The sequence below is a fragment of the Talpa europaea genome, assembly GCF_964194135.1.
Source record: "Talpa europaea genome assembly, chromosome: 7".
In the NCBI taxonomy this organism is placed as follows: Eukaryota; Metazoa; Chordata; class Mammalia; order Eulipotyphla; family Talpidae; genus Talpa; species Talpa europaea.
Window position 1 is genome coordinate 57,147,470 of NC_140074.1, and position 22,825 is coordinate 57,170,294.

The 22,825-nt window shown below is 36.1% G+C and overlaps 1 protein-coding gene across 1 annotated transcript in view; it reads left to right on the top strand.

Annotated features, from left to right (window-relative positions):
- Positions 1 to 799: 799 nt before the first annotated feature.
- Positions 800 to 22,825, top strand: part of SMC2 (structural maintenance of chromosomes 2) — a gene marked incomplete at both ends in the record, with an annotated part of 51,346 nt that continues 29,320 nt past the window's right edge. The window contains 11 exons of the mRNA XM_084239046.1: positions 800 to 967; positions 1,846 to 1,995; positions 3,129 to 3,251; positions 4,412 to 4,450; positions 15,077 to 15,187; positions 15,631 to 15,675; positions 16,869 to 17,102; positions 17,279 to 17,428; positions 19,511 to 19,744; positions 21,402 to 21,561; positions 22,043 to 22,160. Of these exons, the coding sequence (XP_084095172.1) occupies positions 800 to 967; positions 1,846 to 1,995; positions 3,129 to 3,251; positions 4,412 to 4,450; positions 15,077 to 15,187; positions 15,631 to 15,675; positions 16,869 to 17,102; positions 17,279 to 17,428; positions 19,511 to 19,744; positions 21,402 to 21,561; positions 22,043 to 22,160 (1,532 nt within the window). The remainder of the gene's footprint in view (positions 968 to 1,845; positions 1,996 to 3,128; positions 3,252 to 4,411; positions 4,451 to 15,076; positions 15,188 to 15,630; positions 15,676 to 16,868; positions 17,103 to 17,278; positions 17,429 to 19,510; positions 19,745 to 21,401; positions 21,562 to 22,042; positions 22,161 to 22,825) is intronic.

A 22,825-nucleotide genomic window follows, 5' to 3' on the forward strand; every position in this document is an offset into this window, starting at 1 on the left:
TCGTGGGTGGGGGCGGGGGGAGAAAAGCACGGAGTGACCTAGGCTGGAATTAGCCTCAAGGGTTCCAGGCAGGACAAGTAGTTTTTCTGCAGCCTTGGAGTCGGGCGAAGAAGTGTTGGCTGAAAGGTGTGGTTAGGCGAGGAAATAGCTGTGAGTAAAAGCAGGAAACTGAAGGATATCTGGAATTTAATAAATATTCGCTGACCCCTCTTACCCTGCATAAAGCTGTGGAGGTTGGCGAAGAACCTAGAGGAACTTACACTATAAATTGGGGAGACCTATCTTAGTGTGTATTAATGCAAGGAAGGAAATAGAAATCAGTGAGGGGGTGGGTAGAGGTGTCTTTTTATATAGGGCGGTCAGGAAACATCACAGCAAGATGACGTTTGAGCAGACCTAAGTGCAGTAGAGTAAGCCTGCCTGTATTTGGGAGAAGCATGTGATGGAAAGAGGGAATGAAATGTAAAAAAAAATCAGTAGTCTGTATTAGGTGGGATATGGTAACAGGGAAAGAGAAGCCTGGAGGCCTAAGTAGTTCACTGCCAGGTTGAATTAATGGTTTAATTAACTTCTAGGTAGTACTAACTTGTCTGTTTTTAAAATGGAGAAAGGTATCTTTATATCCGAATAAATAGCTCGGCAGGTGGGTATTCTATTTCTATTAAACCGTCATTCTTACGTTTTAGTCTTTTGCATTCCAGGTTTACATTCCGCTAATGTGTTGTTTCTGTTTTGTACAGAACTCCTGTGACGTGTTTGATTCCTAGTAGAAACTGACTTATCCGGCCCAGTAGAAAAAATGCATATTAAGTCAATCATTCTTGAAGGATTCAAGTCCTACGCTCAGAGGACTGAAGTCAATGGTTTTGACCCCCTCTTCAATGCCATCACTGGTTTAAATGGTAGTGGAAAATCCAACATATTGGACTCCATCTGCTTTTTGCTGGGTATCTCTAATCTGTCACAGGTAAAGTATAAGCTTTCTGGAAAACTTCAGTTTAAGCTTGACGGGAATCCTCTTTGAACTTGGAGATTATTGTCAGTATTTTCTATTCATTTACCCTTTTCACTTTATGATCTCATGCATCACTGCAGTCCTTTAAAGGTGAGCATTACTCCATTTTGGGGGTGAGAAAGTAGAAACTTATCGAAGGTTCATTCTCTTAAGATGTTTGAAGCATCACTCACCCTAACACATTCTCCCTTTAAAAGTCAGTCTCATTCCAGAATCCAGCATTATATTGTCTTTTTAAAGTCTACTGAAATTGGGCCTCCCTGGTGGCGCAGCGGTTGAGCGCTGGGTTGTGAAGCTGCCTGCAGCCTCTGCAGCGCTGGTTCGATCCCCGGCTGCTCCCCGGCCACCGGAGGAGGGTCCCACATGGCGCGCAGACCTCTCCTGCCGCCCGCTGCTCCCCTCAGCAGTGTACTTCGGACCTTCTGCCTGCTCTGCTCCCTGCTCTGGCTCTGGTGAATTCTCTCACCCTCCCGCGCTTCTGACTGCACCCAGTGCTTGTATAAATAAATAAATAAATAAGCAAATGAATAAATCTTTAAAAAAATAATAATAAAGTCTACTGAAATTGAATGAATAGGCATTGCGGTTATTAAAATGAACGTTTGTTAAGAAACAAATGGAAAACAATTCAGGGTTCAGAAAGCCAATGGAGAAAGGTGCCAATTGCAGATAGTTACCTGTTCTCCTTACTTGCTTTGTCAGAGACTGTGACAGCCTTTCTTTAGCTGCTTAATGAGTACCACATAGGTGGTTTTCCAACAGCAAGAAACTTTACTGATGTTTAGTGCAGTATGGGGTTTTGTAATTGATAAACTGTTCCTTTATTTTAGGTTCGTGCCTCTAATTTACAAGATTTAGTTTACAAAAATGGGCAAGCTGGTATTACCAAAGCCTCAGTGTCAATCACTTTTGATAATTCTGACAAAAAGCAAAGTCCTTTAGGATTTGAAGTTCATGATGAAATTACAGTAACAAGGCAGGTGAGTGGTTATTAAATGGTTGGATACTTAAGAATTGGTGTCTATTGTGTTTTTTGGCAGTATGACTGCTGAGTAAAACAAAATTCCTTAAAAATATCCTTCTTCTGTTAAAATTTTGATCAAGAATATTTCACTATTAACCAAGAGAATTGAAAGGGATGTGAAAACTAATGCTTCTAGGATAAGCACTTAACTATTCTTAAATCTTGAACCAAACTTAAATTTTCCATCTGTGCTAGATCAACTCTAGCTCTTGGAATCTTGTTATCTTCTGAGGTAACCCAATCTGTTTTTTTCCGGTCTAATTATAAGCTTATTATAGTGTAGTGATATACATGTGAGTGAGTAGGTGTAATCTTATGCCTCTGAATCACATACAGTATTGTAAACCAGTATTATCTTATTTAAAATACCAAAACGCATATGCACACAGTTATTCCTGTAAATTGAGCCAAAATGCCATCCTTAAGTTTCACACATTGAAGTAAATCTAATTTCATATTTTAAAATTTATTTTTTAATATTTTATTTTATATAATTCTTACATCATTTTTCATCTTTGCACAATGTGTGCATTTTCATTATGGTTATATTTCCCATACAATTGCACCCTCCCCCTTATTTTGACTCTAGTCCTTTCTCTCCCTGTCCCTCCCTCCCTAATCTTTCAAGTACTCACGTGTCTTATTAAAAATTTTAGAATCTTGTCAATGTTTGATACCACATTGCTTGCTTTTAGTTTTTAGTGTGTGACTTCTGTTCATTTGGAAATTAAAGAGATAGAGGGGTTAGTTAGCCTCTAAATGTAGAAAGAGGATAATCGGGGATAGATAATTTTATATATACTTGGAAACGTGAAGCTAGAAGTGACCTAGAGACCTAGTCCAATGCAGGTGAGGTTGGGAAGTTTGAAGGTGATTACCTAAATAGTTAGGAAAGGTCCCTGGATTAGAAGCCAGTTGTCCTGAATCAATTTCATATATTTTGGGCCATGTAACTTCCTCCACTATTGACTTGGGGTTGGTTTTATTTACCGTTAATTGGGCAGAACCAAAAAAATAATATATTTGGTAATTTATTGCCTTAGCTCAATATGTGTGTCTTCATTTATACCTTAAAACTTCCCCTTCTAGGTGGTTATTGGTGGCAGAAATAAATATTTAATCAATGGAGTAAATGCAAATAATACCAGAGTACAGGATCTGTTCTGTTCTGTTGGCCTTAATGTTAACAACCCTCACTTTCTCATCATGCAGGTATTTCATTTCACTTTTATTATGGTTTTGATACCTTTTGTTTTGTAGTTATTACAATAAGAAGTGCTTGTTTCCCCTTTAAATATATTTACTCTTGTGTTTGGGCACTGTTAAGAAATGTGGGTTAGTTATTTGTACTGATAAATTCTAACATGTTGTATACATCTGAATGGTGAAGAATGTATGGAAATAATCTTGACTACTTTGTTACAAGAACAGTACATGCTTATTGTAAAGACTAAAAATTATCACACTGTCCTTTTTTAAAGTATTGGATTACAGCTATACTTTAAATCTTTTTATTTAAAGTATTTCAAATCTTTATTAAACTTTCAATCTTTAATAAAGATTTGAAGCCATTTAAAGTTTAATAAAGATTTGAAACCATTTAAAGTTTAATAAACTTAAATGGTTTTCTTCTTTAGAAGTTTGTGCAAATGAAAAATAAAGGTAATGTCATTTTGTACTTACATTATCTCACTTGCCTCATTCAGCTGTCTTTTGAGAGAATCAAAGCAAAATCATCTGTAGGTTTCTAATGAGACCAAAGTAAAAATATTTTCACTATATTACAGTTTGAAAGCTGAAAATTTACTTCAAATGAAATCGGAATCCTTAGAAATATGATTCTCTGAGTGTTGGGTGGCAGGTTCTTTGAATGAGGGATTGTTTATTTTTTTATTGGTATTGAATGCGTTTTATGACTTTCTGGCATATTGAAATGAAACATTTTACCATTCTATGTGAGACCCGGAAATACTATGTTTAGAAATTACTTTGAAGGACTGTCATTTAAAGAAATCAAGAAATGTTAAATAGTAATATTAAGATTTATGTCTACACTTTTGGAATTAGATGCTTCTATCTTAAGATACCTGTTTTCAGAAATATGGTAAGAGTTAACTTTGTATCATTTAATAACATAATTTCTATTACTGGTAAATAAGAAAATGAACAGCAAAGTTCTGGAATTCTAGAATTATGAAGTACCTTTGGTCTCAAATCTAAGCAGAGAAAAATCTCATATAGGTAGACTAAAGTATGCCCAAAAGATTGTTTTATATTAGTAAACAACAGATTCAGGGAAGATAAACATATATGACTTTGTTTTACTTCTGTAATTTATTATCATGATAGTAAGTTTGACATTTTATTTTCAGGGCCGAATTACAAAAGTATTGAATATGAAACCTCCAGAGGTAAGAATGCTATTCTTATTTTAATCTTGTAGGTAATCAGTTATTTTACATAATTTCTTTCATTAAAATTCTTGGAAGCATTGTTTAGGCATGATTAGTCAAGAAAGTAGTTTAGTTTTGTTGGGGTTTTTTAATTCAGCGATGCCTAATTTTATGTGTGTGTGTGATGTACATCATCACCCTTCTGAGCTTTAGTATCCTCATCCATAAATTGAAGTCAGTGTCCTTATGCTAGGTTTGTTGTGAAGTTTAAATGCGAATGTTTAAAGGTTTGGGACATTGTTAAGCAGATTTTTAAAAATTGAGATGTAATTAACATACAACATTATATTAGTTTTAGGTATACAACATAATGACTTGAAATTTGTAAATATTGCAAATTGGTCACCATAGTAAGTCTAACATCCATTATTACACTCTTCGCAACTTTTAGTATCTATTATATATAATATATATTACACTATTTTAATTTTAACTATAGTCACCATGCGATATATTATATCTTTAGGACTTTTTGTTTTTTAGTAGAAAGTTTGTACTTTTTGACACTTGTGCCCATTTCATCCACTTTCTGTCATCCTTACTTCTGGCAACCCCACCAATTTGTTCTCTGTATCTGTGAGTTCAGTTTTTGTTTGCTTTCATATTCACATATAAGTGAGACCATAGAAATTTGTTTTTCTTTCTGACTTATTTCAGTTAGTATAAGATCCCCAGAGTCCGTCAGTGCTATCACAGTGGAAAGATTTCCTTTTAATTTATGGCTTAATAGTAGTTCATGATGAATATGTATCATATTTTCTTTATCCTAGTTCATGGTGAATATGTATCATATTTTCTTTATCCATCCATGGAAATAGAGGTTGCTTGCATGTTTTGGCTATTGTAAATAATGCTGCATTGAGCATTGGGGTGCACCTGTCCTTTTAACTTAATGTTTATGCCTTTTGACAGTGCAATTACTAGTTTTAAATTTTTGAGGCACCTCCATACTGTGAAACATAGTGGCTGTACCTGAAACATTCTTTTAAGCAGTATGCAAAGGGCTATTTTCTTTACACTTGTTTTTTCCTGCCTTTTTTGTTTGTTTTTTAAGAACAGCCATCCAGACTTGTAAAGTGATAATCCATTGTATTTTTGACTTACACTTGCCTGGTGATTAGAGATGTGTTACACCTTTTCATCTACCTGTTTGCCATCTATATGTCTTTGGTGAAATCTATTTAGATCCTCTTTCCTTTTTTGTATTGGATTTTTGCTTTGTTTTTTTCCCCTGTTGAGTTGTATGAAGTCTTAAAAAAAAAATTAAGTCTTTCCATATTTTGGATATTAACCCCTTGCCAGATATATGATTTGCAAATAGTTTCTTCATTTCATAGGTTGCCTTTTTCTTTTGTCTATGGAGTTTTTTCCCTTTATGTTTTGTTTTCTTTGCTGTTCAGAGTGTTTTAATTTGATGTAGTTTTTGGTGTGTGAGATTTAAAAATTGTCACAGTGACTGATGTCAAGGAACTTGACACATTTAGGTTTTCTCCAAGGAGTTTTGTGTGCCCAGTATTAGAAATTTGGATTTTATAAAGTGACCTTTGTCGAGCAGTGTTCCATATCAGAGTTAAACTATAGAAAAAGATTTGAATGAAACTAAATTACATACAATGCGCTTCTTGGGGTTTTAGTGTTTGTTTTCCTCTTGCAAAGATGTTACATGAAGGAAGTGTGATATGAAGGAATGAATGTTTTATACAACAAAGACTAGCTATTCTTTTCAGTAGAGAAGAGATTAAAAAGACTAATAATTCACATATTCACTCTGGTGTGAACAAAGGTCATAAATTAATTTTTAGACATCTTAAGGGAAAACTTCTAATTTGAAAACTATCAATACATAGAAATCAAGGGGTTTTCAGAGAAATAATCCTTGAGATAGAGATTGATAGAATATAGATACTTCTGAAAAAGGAATGCTAGCAAGATTTTCCATATAATGTTAATATTTACCATTTTGAGAGTGCTTTTCAAAGGATTTTTTTTAATTCTTTTTTTGAAAGATTGATTTATTTTTGCATATAAGAACTGGGGTACAGGGCAGAGGTGCGGGAGTGAGAGGATTCACCAGAGACAGAGTGAGGGGCAGAACAGACAGATTGACTGGAATTCACTGCTGAGGGGAGCAGTGGGTGAGACGGGAGAGGTCTTCTGAGCCACGTGGGTCAGCTCCCAGGCAGGGGATTAAACTAGTGCTGCAGATAGCTTCATAATACTGTGTCTTAACCCCTTGCTCCACCAGGGAGGGTCATTTCTGTATTTTGGATATTAACCCCTTGCCAGATATGATTTACAAATAGTTTCTTCATTTTATAGGTTGCCTTTTTCTTTTGTGTATGCATTTTTTGTTGTTGTTCTGTTTCCTTTGCTGTTCAGAACATTTTAAATTGATGTTGTTTTTGGTGTGAGATTTAAAAATCATCACAATGACAGATGTCAAGGAGCTCACCACACTTAGATTTTCTCCCAGGAGTTTTATGTGCCCAATATTAGAAATTTGGAGTTTATAAAGTAATCTTTGTCAACCAGTGTTCCACATCAGTTAAGCTGCAGAAAATGATTTGAATGAAACTAAACTATATACAGTGCACTACTTAGGGTTTTGGTGCTTATTTTCTTCTTGCAAAGAGGTTGTATAAAGGGAATGTGGTATGAAGGAATGAATGTTTTGTACAAGAACAAAGACTAGTTTTTCTTCTCAATAGAGAAGAGCTAAATAGACTGATAATTCACATATTCACTCTGGTTTGAACATAGGTTATAAGTTAATCTTTTTTAATAATTAATTTTTTTAATTTTTTACGACATTGTTCATTTTTAAACAATATTTGCTTCCCACCCCCTCAGGTGTAGTCCCCATAGAATTTCCTTCACCAGTGCACCCGTGTACCATAACCTCAGTCCCCTGTGCTCCTCCCTCTGATTCCTGTCCCTCCTCCTCCTCTGCAGTATGTCTCTGATTTATAATTGTCTGTTTTTGCTTTGTTGTGTTTTGTACTGTTAGTATTTTTTTTACACTGATGTCTTAACTTGGTTAAGACATAGTGCTGAAACTATGTGAAACTATCCGATATCTTTCTTTTTCTTCCTGGCTTATTTCACTGAGCATAATTTCTTCTAGCTCCATCCACCTTGCTGTGAATGGCATGAGTTTATCTTTTTGATGGCTGAATAATATTCCATTGTGTATATATACCACATCTTCCTGATCCAATCATCTATGTTTGGGCATTTGGGTTGTTTCCAAGTGTTGCCTGTTTGTAAATAATGCTGCAATAAACATAGGGGTAAAGGTGTTCTTTTGGATTAATGTTTTTGTGTCTTTTGGGTAGATCCCTTGGAGTGGAACTGCCTAGTCACATGGTAGCTCCATTTTTAGTAGACTGAGGAACCTCCAGACAGCTTTCCATAGTGGCTGGACAAGTTTGCACTTCCACCAGCAATGTAGGAGAGTTCCTTTTCACCACATCCTCGCCAACATTTGTTTTTGATACGTGCCATTCTTACTAGTGTAAGATGGTATCTCAGTGTGGTTTTGATTTGCATTTCCCTGATGTTCCTGGATGTTGAACATTTTTTCATATGCCTGTTGGCCATTTGCATTTACTCTTTGGAGAAATGTCTTTTAAGTTCTTCTGCCCATTTCTTGACTGGATTGTGTACTTTGTTTTTGTTGAGCCATGTGAGTTCTTTGTATATCTTTGTGATCAGTTGCATGGATTGCAAAAATTTTTTCCCAGTCAGTGGGGTGTCTCTCTGTTTTGGTTAATGTCTCTTTTGCTGTACAGAAGCTTTTCAGTTTGATGTAATCCCAGGCGTTTATCTTTTCCTTGACTTTCTTTGCTTTGGGTGATGAGTCTTTAAAGATGTTACTGGGATGTATGTCTTGTAGTGTTTTACCTATACTTTCTTCTATGTATTTTATGGTTTTAGGTCTTATGTCCAGTTCTTTTATCCATTCTGAGTTGATTTTTGTGCATGATGAGAGATAGTAGTCTAGTTTCATTTTTTTGCATGTGGTAATTCAGTTTTCCCAACACCATTTATTGAACAAACTGTCGATGTTCCATTGCATATTCTTTGCTCCTTTGTCAAAGATTAGTTGTCCATATAAGTGTGGCTTTATATCTGGGCGCTCTATTCGGTTCCATGGGTCTTTGTGTCTGTTTTTGTCCCAGTACCAAACTGTTTTAATTATTAAGGCTTTGTAATTTTAATTATTAAGGCTTGAAGTTTGGAAGTGTGATACCTCCTTTCCCCTTTGTTTTCATCAGTAGGGCTTTGTTTGGCTATTCACATTTTTTTGTGGTTCCATATGAATTTCATCAATATTTGTTCTATTTCTTTGAAGAATGTCATTGTGATTTTTTATTGGAATAGCATTGAATCTGTAAATTGCTTTTGGTAGAATGGCCATTTTAATAATGTTAATTCTTCCAATCCATGAGCAGGGGATGTCTTTCCATTTCTTTGTCTTTTATTTCTTTTAACAGTGTTTTACCATTTTCTTTGTATAGGTCTTTCACCTCTTTTGTTAGCTTTATTCCCAAGTATTTGATTTTTTTGTTTGAATTATAAAAGGGATGGTTTCTTGATTTCTTCTTCAGCTTGATGTGTATAGGAAGGATACTGATTTTTGTGTGTTGATTTTGTATCCTGCTACTTTACTAAACTGGTTGATTATTTTCAGGAGTTTTTCTGTGGAGTTTTTAGGGTTCTCTATGTATATTATCATATTATCTGCAAATAGTGATAGTTGTACTTCTTCTTTCCCTGTTTGGATTCCTTGTATGTCTTTTTCTTGTTTTATTGCTCTAGCTAGGACCTCCAGTATTATATTGAAGATCACTGGTGAGAGAGGACATCCTTGTCTTCTTCCTGATCTTAAAGGAAACGCCTTCAGTTTTTCACCATTGAAAATAATATTGGCAGTGGGTTTGTTGTATATGGCTTTTATCATGTTAAGGTATGTTTCTTCTATTCCGAGAATTTCAGAGGCCTTCATAAATGGATGTTGGACTTTGTTGAATGCTTTTTCAGCATCTATTGATATGATCATGTGGGTTTTATTTTTCTTTTTTGTTGATGTGTTGGATTACACTTCTCGATTTTCGTATGTTGAACCATCCTTGTGCCCCTGGATGAATCCCACTTGATCGTGGTGTTTTATCCCTTTGATGCATTGTTGGATTCTGTTGGCAAGGATTTTGTTGAGGATTTTTGCGTCAGTGTTTATTAGGGAGATTGGCCTGTAATTTTCTTTTTTCTTTCTGTCTTTGGTTTTGGTATTAGTATAATGCTGGCTTCGTAGAACATATTTGGTAGTACTCCTTCTTTTTCAATTTTTAGAGAGAGTTTGTGTAGGATAGGCACTAATTCCCTGCTGAACGTTTGGTAGAATTCATTTGTGAAGCTGTCTGGGCCTGGGGTTTTGTTTTTAGGGAGTGCTTTGATTACTGCCTCAGTTTCACTGCTTGTAATTCGTCTGTTTAGGTGTTCTATTTCTTCTTTATCCAGCTTTGGATGATTATATTATTATAGGAATTTGTTCATCTCTTCTAGATTATCAAATTTGTTTGCATATAAGTGTTCATAGTAATCTGATTATTTCTGCTGAGTTTGTTGTGATTTCTCCTCTTTCATTTATAATCCTATCTATATGTGTTTTCTGTCATTTTTTTCTCTGTAAGCCTGGCTAGAGGTATGTCTATTTTATTTTTTCAAAGAACCAGCTTTTGATTTCATTGCTGTTTTGGATTATTTTTTTAATTTCTATTCGTTTATTTCTGCTTTGATTTTTATTTCCTATCTTCTGCTGGTTTTATGGTGTTTTTTGCTTTTTTTTTTTTAAGCTCTTTGAGATATGAGATTGGGTTGTTTCTTTGAGTTCTTTCTTGTTTGTTTTTTTTTTTTTTAAAGATTTATTTATTTTTATACAAGAACCCCGGGGTATAGGGCAGATGTGCGGGAGGGTGAGAGGAGTCACCAGAGACAGAGTGGGGAACAGAACAGGCAGACTGATGAAATACACAGCTGAGGGGAGCAGCGGGCGAGACAGGAGAGGTCTGCCGCACCATGTGGGACCCTAGCCGGCCGGCCAGGATTGAACCCGCACTGCAGAGGCTGTGGACAGCTTCACAGTGCGGCGCTCAACCACCTGTGCCACCAGGGAGGCCCTCTTTCTTGTTTTTTGATGTGAGCCTGTATTGTTACCTATTTTCCTCTTATTACTGCTTTTGCTGCATCCCATACATTCTGGAAAGTGGTGTCCTCCTTGTCATTCAACTCAAAGTATTTTTCAATTTCTTCTTTGATCTCCTCATTAGTCCAGTGGCCTTCCAGTAGTGTGGATTTCAATCTCCATGAAGTGGGAGACTTCCTTGTTTTCTTTTCATGATTTACTTCTAGTTTGATGCCTTTATGATCAGAGAATGATTTGGAATGATTTTGATCTTCATGTATCTGTTGATGTTTGTCTTGTGGCCCAGAATGTGATCGATTCTGGAGAATGATCTGTGCATGTTTGAGAAAAATGTGTACTCAGATTTTTTTGGGTGCAGTGTCCTATAGATGTCTGTTAAGTCCATGAATTCTATGTCTTTATTTAGGGCTCTAGTGTCTATTTTTTGTCTCGTTGATCTGTCCATTGGTGAGAATGGGGTGTTGAAATCTCCCACTATATATGTATTTTCTTTAATGTCTGTTTTCAGAGCTGATAATAATTGTCTAATATATTTTGGTGCTCCTTCATTTGGTGAGTATATGTTCATGAGTATTATAGCTTCCTGATGTATTGTCCCCTTGATCATAATGTAGTGTCCATCAATGTCTCTTTTTACCTTTTTTAACTTGAAGTGTAGCTGTTCCTGTCTTCTTTTTTTTGGTCCATTTGCATGTAGAATTGTTTTCCAACCTTTTACTTTCAGTCTGTGTTTATTTTTTGTGGTTAAATGTGTTTCCTAGAGAAAGCAGAACGTTGGATTTTGTTTTTTTTAAATTTGTGTCTTTTTATTGATGAGTTTAATCCATTTACATTTAGAGTTAATATTGATATGTTGGTATCTGTATTTGCCATTTTGTTTGTCTTTTTTGTAATTTCATTCCTCACTTTGTTCTTGATCATTCCACTGTTGGTTTTGGCTTTAGGACTTCTTGTAGAATTTTTTGGAGTGGGGGTTAGTTGGGGTTGTAATGAGTTTCTGGAGTCTGTTTGAAAAAGTCCGTATTTTTTTCTTCATAGAGGAAGGAGAGCTTTATAGAGTAAAGTATTCTTGGTTGGCATTTGCTGTGTTGAAGTCTGCTGAATGTTACTCCATTCTCTTTTTGCCCGTAGTGTTTGTTCAGAGAAGTCTGAGGTTAACCTGATTGATTTTCCCTTAAAAGTTATCTGTTTCTTCCCCCTTGCTAGTTTCATTCTTTTTTCTTTGTCTTGGACTCTTGAAGGCTTTACTGTTATGTGTCTTGCTGTAGTTTTCTTTTCACTGTGGTAATTGGGTGTTCTTCTCACTTCTGGCATGTCTATATTCATCTCCTTTTTCATGTTTGGGAAGTTTTCTTCTATTATCTCCTTGAATAATTTCTCAGATCCTTTGTCTCCTCACCTTCTAGAATGCCTGTAACTCTTACATTTCCTCTCTTCGTGGAGTCTGATAATTCTTGAATATTGTCCTCATTCTTCTTCCTTTGTACTTCTCTCTCTCTTTCTTTTATTTCTGGTTCTTTTATTTCTGTATCTTCAAGAGTACTGATCCATTCTTCCATTTCCTCAATTTGTTATAGAGCAACCCCGATATTAAACGGGTTCCTGGCTGTGGGTCCTCACCCGCGCGCTTTAAAGGGACTTATGAATACTCTACTACAGACACACACAAAAGGGTTAATAAAAGGTTTATTTACAAGAGAAAAAGAAATGGAGAGACATCCCCTGCTCATGGATTGGAAGAATAAACATTATTAAAATGGCCATCCTTCCAAAAGCAATATACAGATTCAATGCTATTCCAATCAAAATTTCAATGTCATTCTTCAAAGAAATAGAACAATTATTGATGAAATTCATATGGAATCACAAAAAACCCCGAATAGCCAAAGCTCTCCTGAAAAAAAAAGAAGGGAATGGAGGCATCAGACTCCCAGACTTCAAACTATACTACAAAGCCATAATCATCAAAACTGCATGGTATTGGAACAAGAACAGACATACAGACCAATGGAATCGAATAGAAAATCCAGAAATAAACCCACAGATTTATGGTCAACTAATCTTTGACAAAGGAGCAAAGACTATGCAATGGAGCAAAGAAAGTTTGTTCAATAAATGGTGCTGGGAAAACTGGGTCGCTACATGCAAAAGAATGGAGAGACCCCAAAGCCCACGTGTCTGCCTTTTGTATCCACCTGGCTGCTTAACCCCACCCTCAGGTCCCAGCCACCTTCCCTTTGGTGGTGATGGGATTTGGAGTTCCCAGTGTCTTTGGCTTTGACCTGGGGTGGGGGTGGAGTCCACAAAGCCTATATGGAATTTGCTTTGGGACATCCTTTTCCCCCTAACAAATTCTGTTTTCAATGCTTTTCCCAGAGTTCTCTGTCTCCCTCAGTAATCTTTTAGTCTCCTCTTTTTATTTCCTTTCTTAAGGTCTCATTTTCGTTCTTCAATTCATTGATATTTTGTCTCATATAATTTTTTTCCTTTTCGTATTCTTTACACTTTTTAGGCATGATGAATCTAAATTTTCTGACAGGCAGAGAAGTTCTTCCATGTCATTGTTATTGAGTTCTGGTGACTGAATTTCTTTTTGTGGTGTGTCCTTCCCCTGTGGGCTTGCGCGATTATTTATATTTTTCCTTCTCCCTGCTGTTTGCTTTCTATTTAGTTCTGTGCATTGAGATGTTGTGCCACTGGTGTTGGCGGGCGTCTCTTTGGATTGCTTCTTCAAGGGTGTCAGAAACTGTTTACCAGACTGACACCAGTACTTTAGGCCAAAACTCCACTAGGGTTTTGATGCTGTGGCTGTGTTGCTGGGCTCAGTCTGTTACAGTTCCCTCCCTCCATATTTACTCAGCTCCAGCAGGGAATTACCTAGTTGGTGATTTTGCTCTGGTCACTAGGTGGCACCAGAGATCTGTACTTGCCAACCTGTGCTTTTCCCCATACTTCTCTGAGAAACTGGGTGGGGCTGGGGTAGGAGAGCACCTCAACACAGGGGCGGATTGCTCACGCTGGAAGCTCTGTCTGCCCCATGTTCACCTGTTGCTGTGCCCTGAATTCTGCACTCCAATTCTCAATCCCAGGGTCTCAGATCCAAAACACCAGCTGTCACTCTGTGCAGTGCCCACTGTTACTGCAAATCCCATGCCCCAGATCTTATGCCTGGCTCTCAGTTCCAGAATGGGGTCTTGCTCCACGCCTTGTTTCCATTCTTACCCCTGTTTGTATGGCCTGCCCTCTCTCAGAGCCGGAGGGGGGTTTTGGAAACCCTGGCTTCCGACTACCAGGAAGTGGGTGATTTTGTTCTGTTCATTAGGTGGCAGCAGAGATCTTTCCTAGTATCCTTCCAGAACTGTGCTCTTGTTTTTTGTTGTTTTTTTTTTTTTTTTCTCCTTCTTATTGGTCGGAGAGTGCCGGCTTTGTGGGTGGCGGAGGGTAATAGTTCTGAGCTTTCCTCTCTTCTCATCCTCTTTTATTGTAACTTTCCTCTTTGCGCAGTTTGCCAGAGTCGCCCATTTATCTTCCGTGTCCCGGTTCTCCCAGGGACCTGCCGCTTTTCCTCCCTATTAACCGTTTTTATGGGAGAACTTACTGGTAGCGTTTCTCCACCACCATGTTGATCCTCTCTCCCCTTATAAATTCTATCTTTAGACAACATCTTAACGAAAACTTCTAATTTGAAAACTGTCAATACATAGAAATCAAGGTGGTTTCAAAGAAATAATCCTTGAAATAGGAATTGATAGAATATAGACATTTTTGAAAAAGGTATACTGACAGAATTGTCCTTATAATGTTAAAACTGATTAATATTTACTTTTTTCAGAGTGCTTTTCAAAGGATTTATTTTTTTAAGTTCTTAAATGTTATGAGGTATTAGTGATACTGTGGATAAAGAAACTGAGGCAAAGAGAATATTACGTGACTTGTTCAAGTTCTGAAAGCATTGCCACAGTTGAGATGCAAATGTTATGCCATTTTTCATCCTCGTAGACATAAAATATGATTGGTCTCACTTGGAAGAATTTTCAGTAGGCATGGCTGTTGAAATCTGAATGATGTTAGTCTTATTTTTGCCTTTTTAGATTTGAATTTGAAGGAAATCAGGAGGGAGAAATTACTGGCTTCAATTTTTAAAGAGATGTTTTCTGGAAATTCAGTAGCAGAATTTTTGATTTTTAGAATTAGAGGCCAGAAATGTTTCTTCAATGTTAGGATTATGCTGGTATGTACATTTTTATGTACTTCCATTATCCATTTTGGCCATTATTTTGGTAGGGTGCTAAGGTCAAGGCCTTAAATGGTATTCTTAGTGTGAACTTTATGTAGCGCATTGTCGTGGATTCTTAAAATATTATTCAATGTCATTACAGATTTTGTCCATGATAGAAGAAGCGGCTGGAACCAGGATGTATGAATACAAAAAAATAGCTGCCCAGAAAACTATAGAAAAAAAGGAGGCTAAGCTTAAAGAAATTAAGACGGTAATGAAATTTATATAAAATGTCTAAATTTTTTTTTAAAGATTTGTTTATTTATTTATACAAGCACTGGGTACAGTCAGAAGTGCGGGAGGGTGAGAGAATTCACCAGAGCCAGAGCTGGGGACAGAACAGGCAGATTGACGAAATACACTACTGAGGGGAGCAGTGGGCGCAGCAGGAGAGGTCTGTCACGTCATGTGGGACCCTTGTTGGGGGCCGGGGATCGAACCGGAGCTGCAGAGGCTGCGGGCAGCTTTGCAGCCCAGTGCTTAACCGCTGTGCCACCAGGGGAGGCCCTATATGAAATGTTTATAGAGAAGACAGTGATTTTTTTTTGACATTGCTTTCCTATAAAGAAGGAAATTTTCTCCTATTCATTTTCCTTAGCCTCCCATGTTATTTTTCCTAATGGTACTTTACATACTTTTTCCTTTATTTTTTAGATACTTGAAGAAGAGATTACACCAACCATTCAAAAATTAAAAGAGGTATACACTATAGATGTGAAGATAACCAATTATAATGTCTCTCAAAATTGGTGATGTATTCAGGATCAAACATGAGGAATGAATTGTATACTAAACAGGAATTTTTTTTTCTGGGATGAAATAAGGAATAGAATTAGTACTCTAACTCAGCCTTCTGCTTTTAGAGGACATGTACTTTATATCTATTAAGTCATAATGATTTTGAAGATTGCTCTTCATAATCTCAGAAAATGATTTGCCATATTTCAATGTTTTGTTGGAGAGAAGTAAGTCTAGATTTTCTTGCATAACCAGAATTGACTGGAGTAATATTTCTTGATGATAATGGCAGTCTTCCCTTGTTAGCATGAATAACTCCTAGCATGATTGGGACTATCACTACCATTATTGCTGTCAAGGCATTTGGTGAGTGAAGGTAATGAAACGACTGAATTTCCTTTAAAATATGTACAGTTCTTGAAGTCATAATCAGTGTTTCAGAAAAGAATGCACTTTCACTGAATTTATTAAATGCTCCTTAAATTTTTGTCCTTCTCAGAGCTATTTTCTGAGTCCATATAAGAGTTTAGATATTATTGGAAAGACTGAAAAATTCTGATCTTGACGCTACCTCTTGCACAATTTAATAGAAAACACTAGGTCAGTAATTTTAACTTATGTTTTATACCTAATTTTGCCAAATTTCTCTAAATCTAGCAGCATGGATGAGTCATTTCACCACTCTGAATTTCTTCATCAGCAAAGTAGGAATTTTAAGTGTTACTATGTCTGCCCCATAGGGTCCTTATGGAAATAAAGTTTAGTGTATGTGAGCAAAAGCTTTTAAATAGTTAAATGAATGAATGTCTTTGCAGTGTACAACAAAAAAATTTAGTATATCATTGGTGAGTGTGTAGGTTACTGTCTACCCCTTATCTGTGACCATATGTCCGTTTGTCCCAACTGCATAAAATATGTATTAAAATAAATATCCTCGTCGAATTTACTGGGAATGGTTTAATGTTAAATAAAAGCCAGAGTTCTTTTGTTAAAGTTTTTTAAAGTTGATAATCCAAATCCATGATCACTTAAATATAAGGCAAAGTTTATTCTGTCTTGTAAGGAAAAATTGTATGCATGTTGCTGTTTGATTCTTTCCAAGTTTATTTAAATGTGGGTTTTGAGTTATATTATGTTGGTGATTTCTCTTTCAGGAAAGATCTTCCTACTTGGAATACCAAAAAGTAATGAGGGAGATAGAACATTTGAGTCGTTTATATATTGCTTATCAGTTTTTGCTGGCTGAAGATACCAAAGAACGCTCAGCTGAGGAGTTTAAAGAAATGCAGGATAAAGTTGTAAAGCTTCAAGAAGAATTATCTGAGAATGATAAAAAAATAAAAGCTCTCAGTCATGAAATAGAAGATTTGGAAAAAAGAAAAGATAAGGTTAGGCATATACATAAGAATGGATAATATACTCTGAAAAATCATATATTATAACTAGAATCTATTTGGCATTGTCTTCCATATTGATTTGTTAATCTTAAGTATGATAACAAAATAGCTTTTTAACAAGCTTACTTGTACTTCACGTAGAAATCATTGGATGCATTTGATTATAGGAAATTGGAGGAATACTACGCTCTTTAGAAGATGCTCTTGCAGAAGCTCAGCGAGTTAATACTAAATCTCAAAGTGCCTTTGATCTTAAGAAGAAAAATCTGGAAAGTGAAGAGAACAAACGTAAAGAACTAGAGAAAAACATGGTCGAGGTAAGCATATAGAAATTTTATTTAATTTCACGAATATGCATTTTTCCATTCTGTCAGTATTTATTTAGTGCTATGGACCAAGTATAGTTGTTGGGCTGGGGAATATGGCAATGTCGACTATAACAAAAATGGACAAAACATTTTCTGGGTCTTCATTCCGTTGAGGGAAATGATGCGAAAATAACTGTGCGAGATGATTTGTTTTATAGTGATAACTGTGATGTAGAGAAAATAATAAAGCAGGGTAGGGGATTAGGAATATTAGGGTACAGTTTGGAATTTTTAATTGAATAGATATTGAAGAGCTCATTGAGAGGGTGATTCTTCATTGATGACCATAGGAGGTAGAGGTCAGAGAACCATGTAGATAAATTGGGAGGCTTTGGGGACAAATTTCCAGCAGAAGAGCACTAATTGCTCCAGGTCCCTAAGGTATTAGAAAAATAAATAATTGGGCTGCTGGTACTGAGTATAGGGATACAGAAAGGTGATAGGTGTATGATAACACATTTTTGCAGTGTGTACAGTTTCTGAGTAAGAGACAAGGGAAGTCACGAGTTGATCGAGAGGATGACATTTTTAATGTTTTAATTGGGCTGTTCTAACGTGTGTGTGGGGGTGTGTAGAAGAACTGGGGTGTAAGCAGTGAGGGAATGAGAGGATTCACCAGAGACAGTGGGGAGCAGAACAGGCAGATGTACTGAAATACACTGCTGAGGGGAGCAGTGGATGAAACAGGAGAAGTCTACTGTGCCATATATGCAGCTCCCTGACTGGGAATCAGACTTAGGCCATAGTGGTGATTGTGCTGAGACTTAACCCCTAGACCTCCAGGGAGGCCCCATTCTGTTTTGAATACAAACTGTAGATAAAAGGAAGAAGCAGAGAATCCAGCTAGTAGTGGCTGCTAATCCAAGTGATAATCCTTGCATAAATTAGTGCAGTAGAAATGGATGTTTTAAAAGTAGTTGTGGTATTTTATGTGTAGTTTAAGAGTAGATCCAACAAGTGACATGTTGGTTGTTGAACAAGAAAGAGAAAAAGACTGAAGGATAACTCCAGATTTTTGTCTTTAACAGTGGGAAATACAGAGTTACTGTTAGCTAAGATGCAGAATAGGAAGAAGTACAGTGTGAATATAATAGGCTATAGGTGCTGTTAGATAGTTGAATATAGGAATTTTGAATGTAGGTTAGTAATACAAGACAAAATGCATAGTTGGCATGCTCCAGGTCTAAGTGCTCAGGATTACTCCATATACATCATCTCTTCAATGGCTCATCCTGCCCTTTATCTCTTAATTTTTATTTGTTGATCTCATTCAAATCTTTAATTAGCTTAGACATCTTTCCTGAACTTTAGACTCATTTGTCCAGCTACTAAATCAACACTTTTATTTGGACGATTAATAAGTCTAAAAGTTAACATAGCCAAAATAGAGCTCTTAAATTTTCCCCATTTATCCAAACCTACCTGAGTTACTGAATTTTCATGTCAGTAAATGTCTACACTGTTAACCTGATTGTTCAGTCCAGAAATCCTTGTCCTTCCATAATTTGCCTTTTTTTTTTTATCTAATCCCATTTCTAATCCATGACAAAATTCTCTTGACTTTAAAAATGTATCTGGGATACAGCAACTTTTCATCACTGTCATCATGGCTAAACTGGTTCAGACCATCATCTTGAATGAGGCTTACTGTAGTAATTTCCTTCTTAGTTGTCTTTTACTCTTCATTGTTTTTTTTTTCTTGCTGCTCTATCTCTTCTTTACAGAAGCTAAAATGAAAGTTGGGTCACATCACTCTTGTGCTTAAAATCCCTCAGTGATATTTTAGTTCTTTATTGTCCACATTTGACTATAACGTGAAATGAAAGTATTTCTAGTAGGTAAAATGTACATTTATCCTAAAAACAAGAGAATGAATCTCAAAATAGGAATAAAATATTTAAAGTTATGATGATTAAATTATTTTCCTTATTGTCATGCCTACTTCAAATTGCTATGAAACTTGATGACTTACAGATACATATAAGTAAATGAATTTTTTTTAATGTAATATTTCCAATCTGAAACTCTTAGGATTCTAAAACTTTAGCAGCAAAGGAAAAAGAGGTTAAAAAGATAACAGATGGATTGAGCGCCCTTCAAGAAGCAAACAATAAAGATGCTGAAGCTTTGGCTGCTGCACAGCAGCATTTTAATGCTGTTTCCGCTGGCCTCTCCAGTAATGAAGATGGAGCAGAAGCGACTCTTGCTGGTCAAATGATGGCCTGTAAAAATGACATAAGTAAAGCTCAAACAGAAGCTAAACAGGTAAAATTTAAGTACCGAGTGATTGCAGTTTTTTTCATCAGAGAACCTGCTTCATATTATATGCTTTTGTCAATTATAAAATAATGAAAATGATGGACTGTTTACTTAACCACTCTGTAACACCTTATACAATGAAATTCAAACATGCTGATACTAAATATTGGTGATCTTAATTTGTTAAGATGCTGCAAAACATAAAATACTTTTGTAGGTTAACTGAAACTGTAAGTACAATAGTTTAGTCTGTCTGCTGCATTGTATGGAACATTGACAATTAGTCAGTTTATTCTCATCCTTTTCCATCATAAAATTGATGTCTTAAGGCTTTAACAGGAAACCAAAAATGTCCTCTCCATTTCTGTGTCCACCACACCTAGTTTCTGAAACTACAACATCCTCCTTGGAAATATCTATCCCCTTTTCCAGTCTTTAGCTTCCCTAACTCTGATTTCTTAATCTTCAGAGTTTTTTCAGTTTATTGTGATGGCTTCAAATTGTTCATTTAATGCAACTTAAAGTCTTATGAACACAGAATTTGAGGGCAGAAAAGTGTGTGTGCATGCGTACAGAATTATTTATTTGTTTTTTTAAAGATTTATTTATACAAGCACTGGGTACAGTCAGAAGCACGGGAGGGTGAGAGAATTCACCAGAGCCAGAGTGGGGAACAGAACAGGCAGAGTGAAGAACTACACTGCTGAGGGGAGCAGCAGGCGGCAGGAGAGGTCTGCGCGCCATGTGGGACCCTCGCCCGGTGGCCGGGGATCGAACCGGCACTGCAGAGGCTGCGGGCAGCTTCGCAACCCAGCGCTCAACCGCTGCGCCACCAGGGAGGCCCCACGTACAGAATTATTTTTTAAGGAGCACTCATCATTAAAAAAAAAATACACCTATGTTTTTGTATATTAATCCCATTCAAAGTTTTATATATTTGCAACATTTTTTTTTCAAAAATAGTGCTTACAAAAACATATCAGTAGCAGAATACTTCAAAGTTTGGTCAGTTATTCTGTTAACTAATTTTATGTGGGGAAAAATCCACTACTGTTCAGTTTCAGAGGATACGCCCTCCTAGCCTTCTTGGTCTCAGAAAACTAGCTCATGGTTTTAAGGAATAGTGCTCAATTATATAAACCTAAGACTCCTGAAATTTCAGAACTTCTAGCAGAATTTTAAATATCAGACCATAGCAGTTAAATTTCTGTCAGTTTCACTTTCCTACATAATTTTATTTCTCATTGCTCAATAAAGCGTCTCCTCTTCTCAGTTAGATAACACCCAAATAGATAAAAATACAAATGTGCATGCCTCAGTGCAAAGGAAGACAAGTAGACTTGTGGATTTTTAGCTTTTTGTTGTGGTTTTAACTGGCTAATGAGTTATTTTTAATATAATTTTTGAACTCTTGTTATTCTTACAAGCATTAAAAATACAGACTTAAATTGAAATTATTTAATGACTTATGTTAATTAAGCATGTATTGGTTTTGTGCGTGTTTTTTTAGGAGAAAATACTGGGAAATGATTGCTATGTTGAAATACTAATCCAAATGACCTAACAGTTACATTTTCAAGACTGATGTCTTTTAATTTAACCAATCTGAGTCTGGCTAGTACTGTCTACCTCTTATGTAGTTTGTTACATCTTTCTATTACAGGCTCAGATGAAGTTGAAACATGCCCAACAAGAATTAAAGACTAAACAAGCTGAAGTAAAGAAGATGGATAGTGGCTATAAGAAGGATCAAGATGCTTTAGAGGCAGTGAAGAAACTTAAAGACAAACTCGAAGCTGAAATGAAAAAGCTAAATTATGAAGGTTTGCCTTTAAAAACATGTAGTAAATCATTATAAGGAAGTGATTGTTGATAGAAACTAAGTTTAAGGAAATAGCAAGTAGGAAAAAATTTTTACCCTATTAATGGGTGTTAGTGTAGTAACTATTAGTAAATAGTCCCCAAAATATCTAGGTATAAAACAGCACTTGGAATTTTTGAAATATCAGTACTGAGATATTAATGTTCATTCAATACCACTTGATGACTCAGAAATAATAGTTGTATATTTCTATAGTAGCATTCAGTTCATGTGTTGTTTCTTGGAATGAAAATTGTGTTATTGAAAATAATGTCTACTTGACACTTGATAGAAATTTGTTAAGTATGCTTTTTATTTAGTACTTATCAGAAATTATTTTGCTTCCAATATTTTTGAAATAGAGGTTTCTAGTATTTCCTTAGATCAGAATAGTTGAATTTTTTTAAAACTTCATTTCAATTTACTTATGATTTACTGTTCAGAAAACAAGGAGGAAAACCTTTTGGAAAGGCGCAGGCAGTTGTCTCGTGATATCAGTAGATTGAAGGAAACATACGAAGCTCTCTTGGCCAGATTTCCCAACCTTCGATTTGCATACAGGTAACAGATTTAAACCTTAAATTTTAACATAGTAATAACCAAGATAAACTTTTAGTTGGAAGACAATCTGGAGATGTTATTAATGTTAAGATATTTGTATGAGAATTATTGTTTTTCAAAAAACTGCTCTTCCTTAGTATGTTTTCCTTAAATATTTAATGAGCTGTTTCAGATGTTGAATGGGAAAATTATTGCATAATAAAATGGCTACCAATTTAATCTCAATCCAGTTTTTTTAATTTTTTTTTTTAATTTTTAAAGATTTATTTTTATTTATTTATACAAGCACTGGGTACAGTCAGAAGCGCGGGAGGGTGAGAGAATTCACCAGAGCCAGAGCGGGGAGCAGAGCAGGCAGAAGGACCGAAGTACACTGCTGAGGGGAGCAGCGGGCGGCAGGAGAGGTCTGCGCGCCATGTGGGACCCTCCTCCGGAGGCCGGGGAGCAGCCGGGGATTGAACCGGCGCTGCAGAGGCTGCGGGCAGCTTCGCAACCCAGCGCTCAACCGCTGCGCCACCGGGGAGGCCTTCAACCAGTTTCTTAAAAGTTATTTTATCAATGTTAAATATTAACATTTTAAAAACTTTTTGAATTTTTTCCATGGAAAATTTATAGCAATTACATGTATGACTAAAAACATTAAAATTATTTATTACATTAAAAAC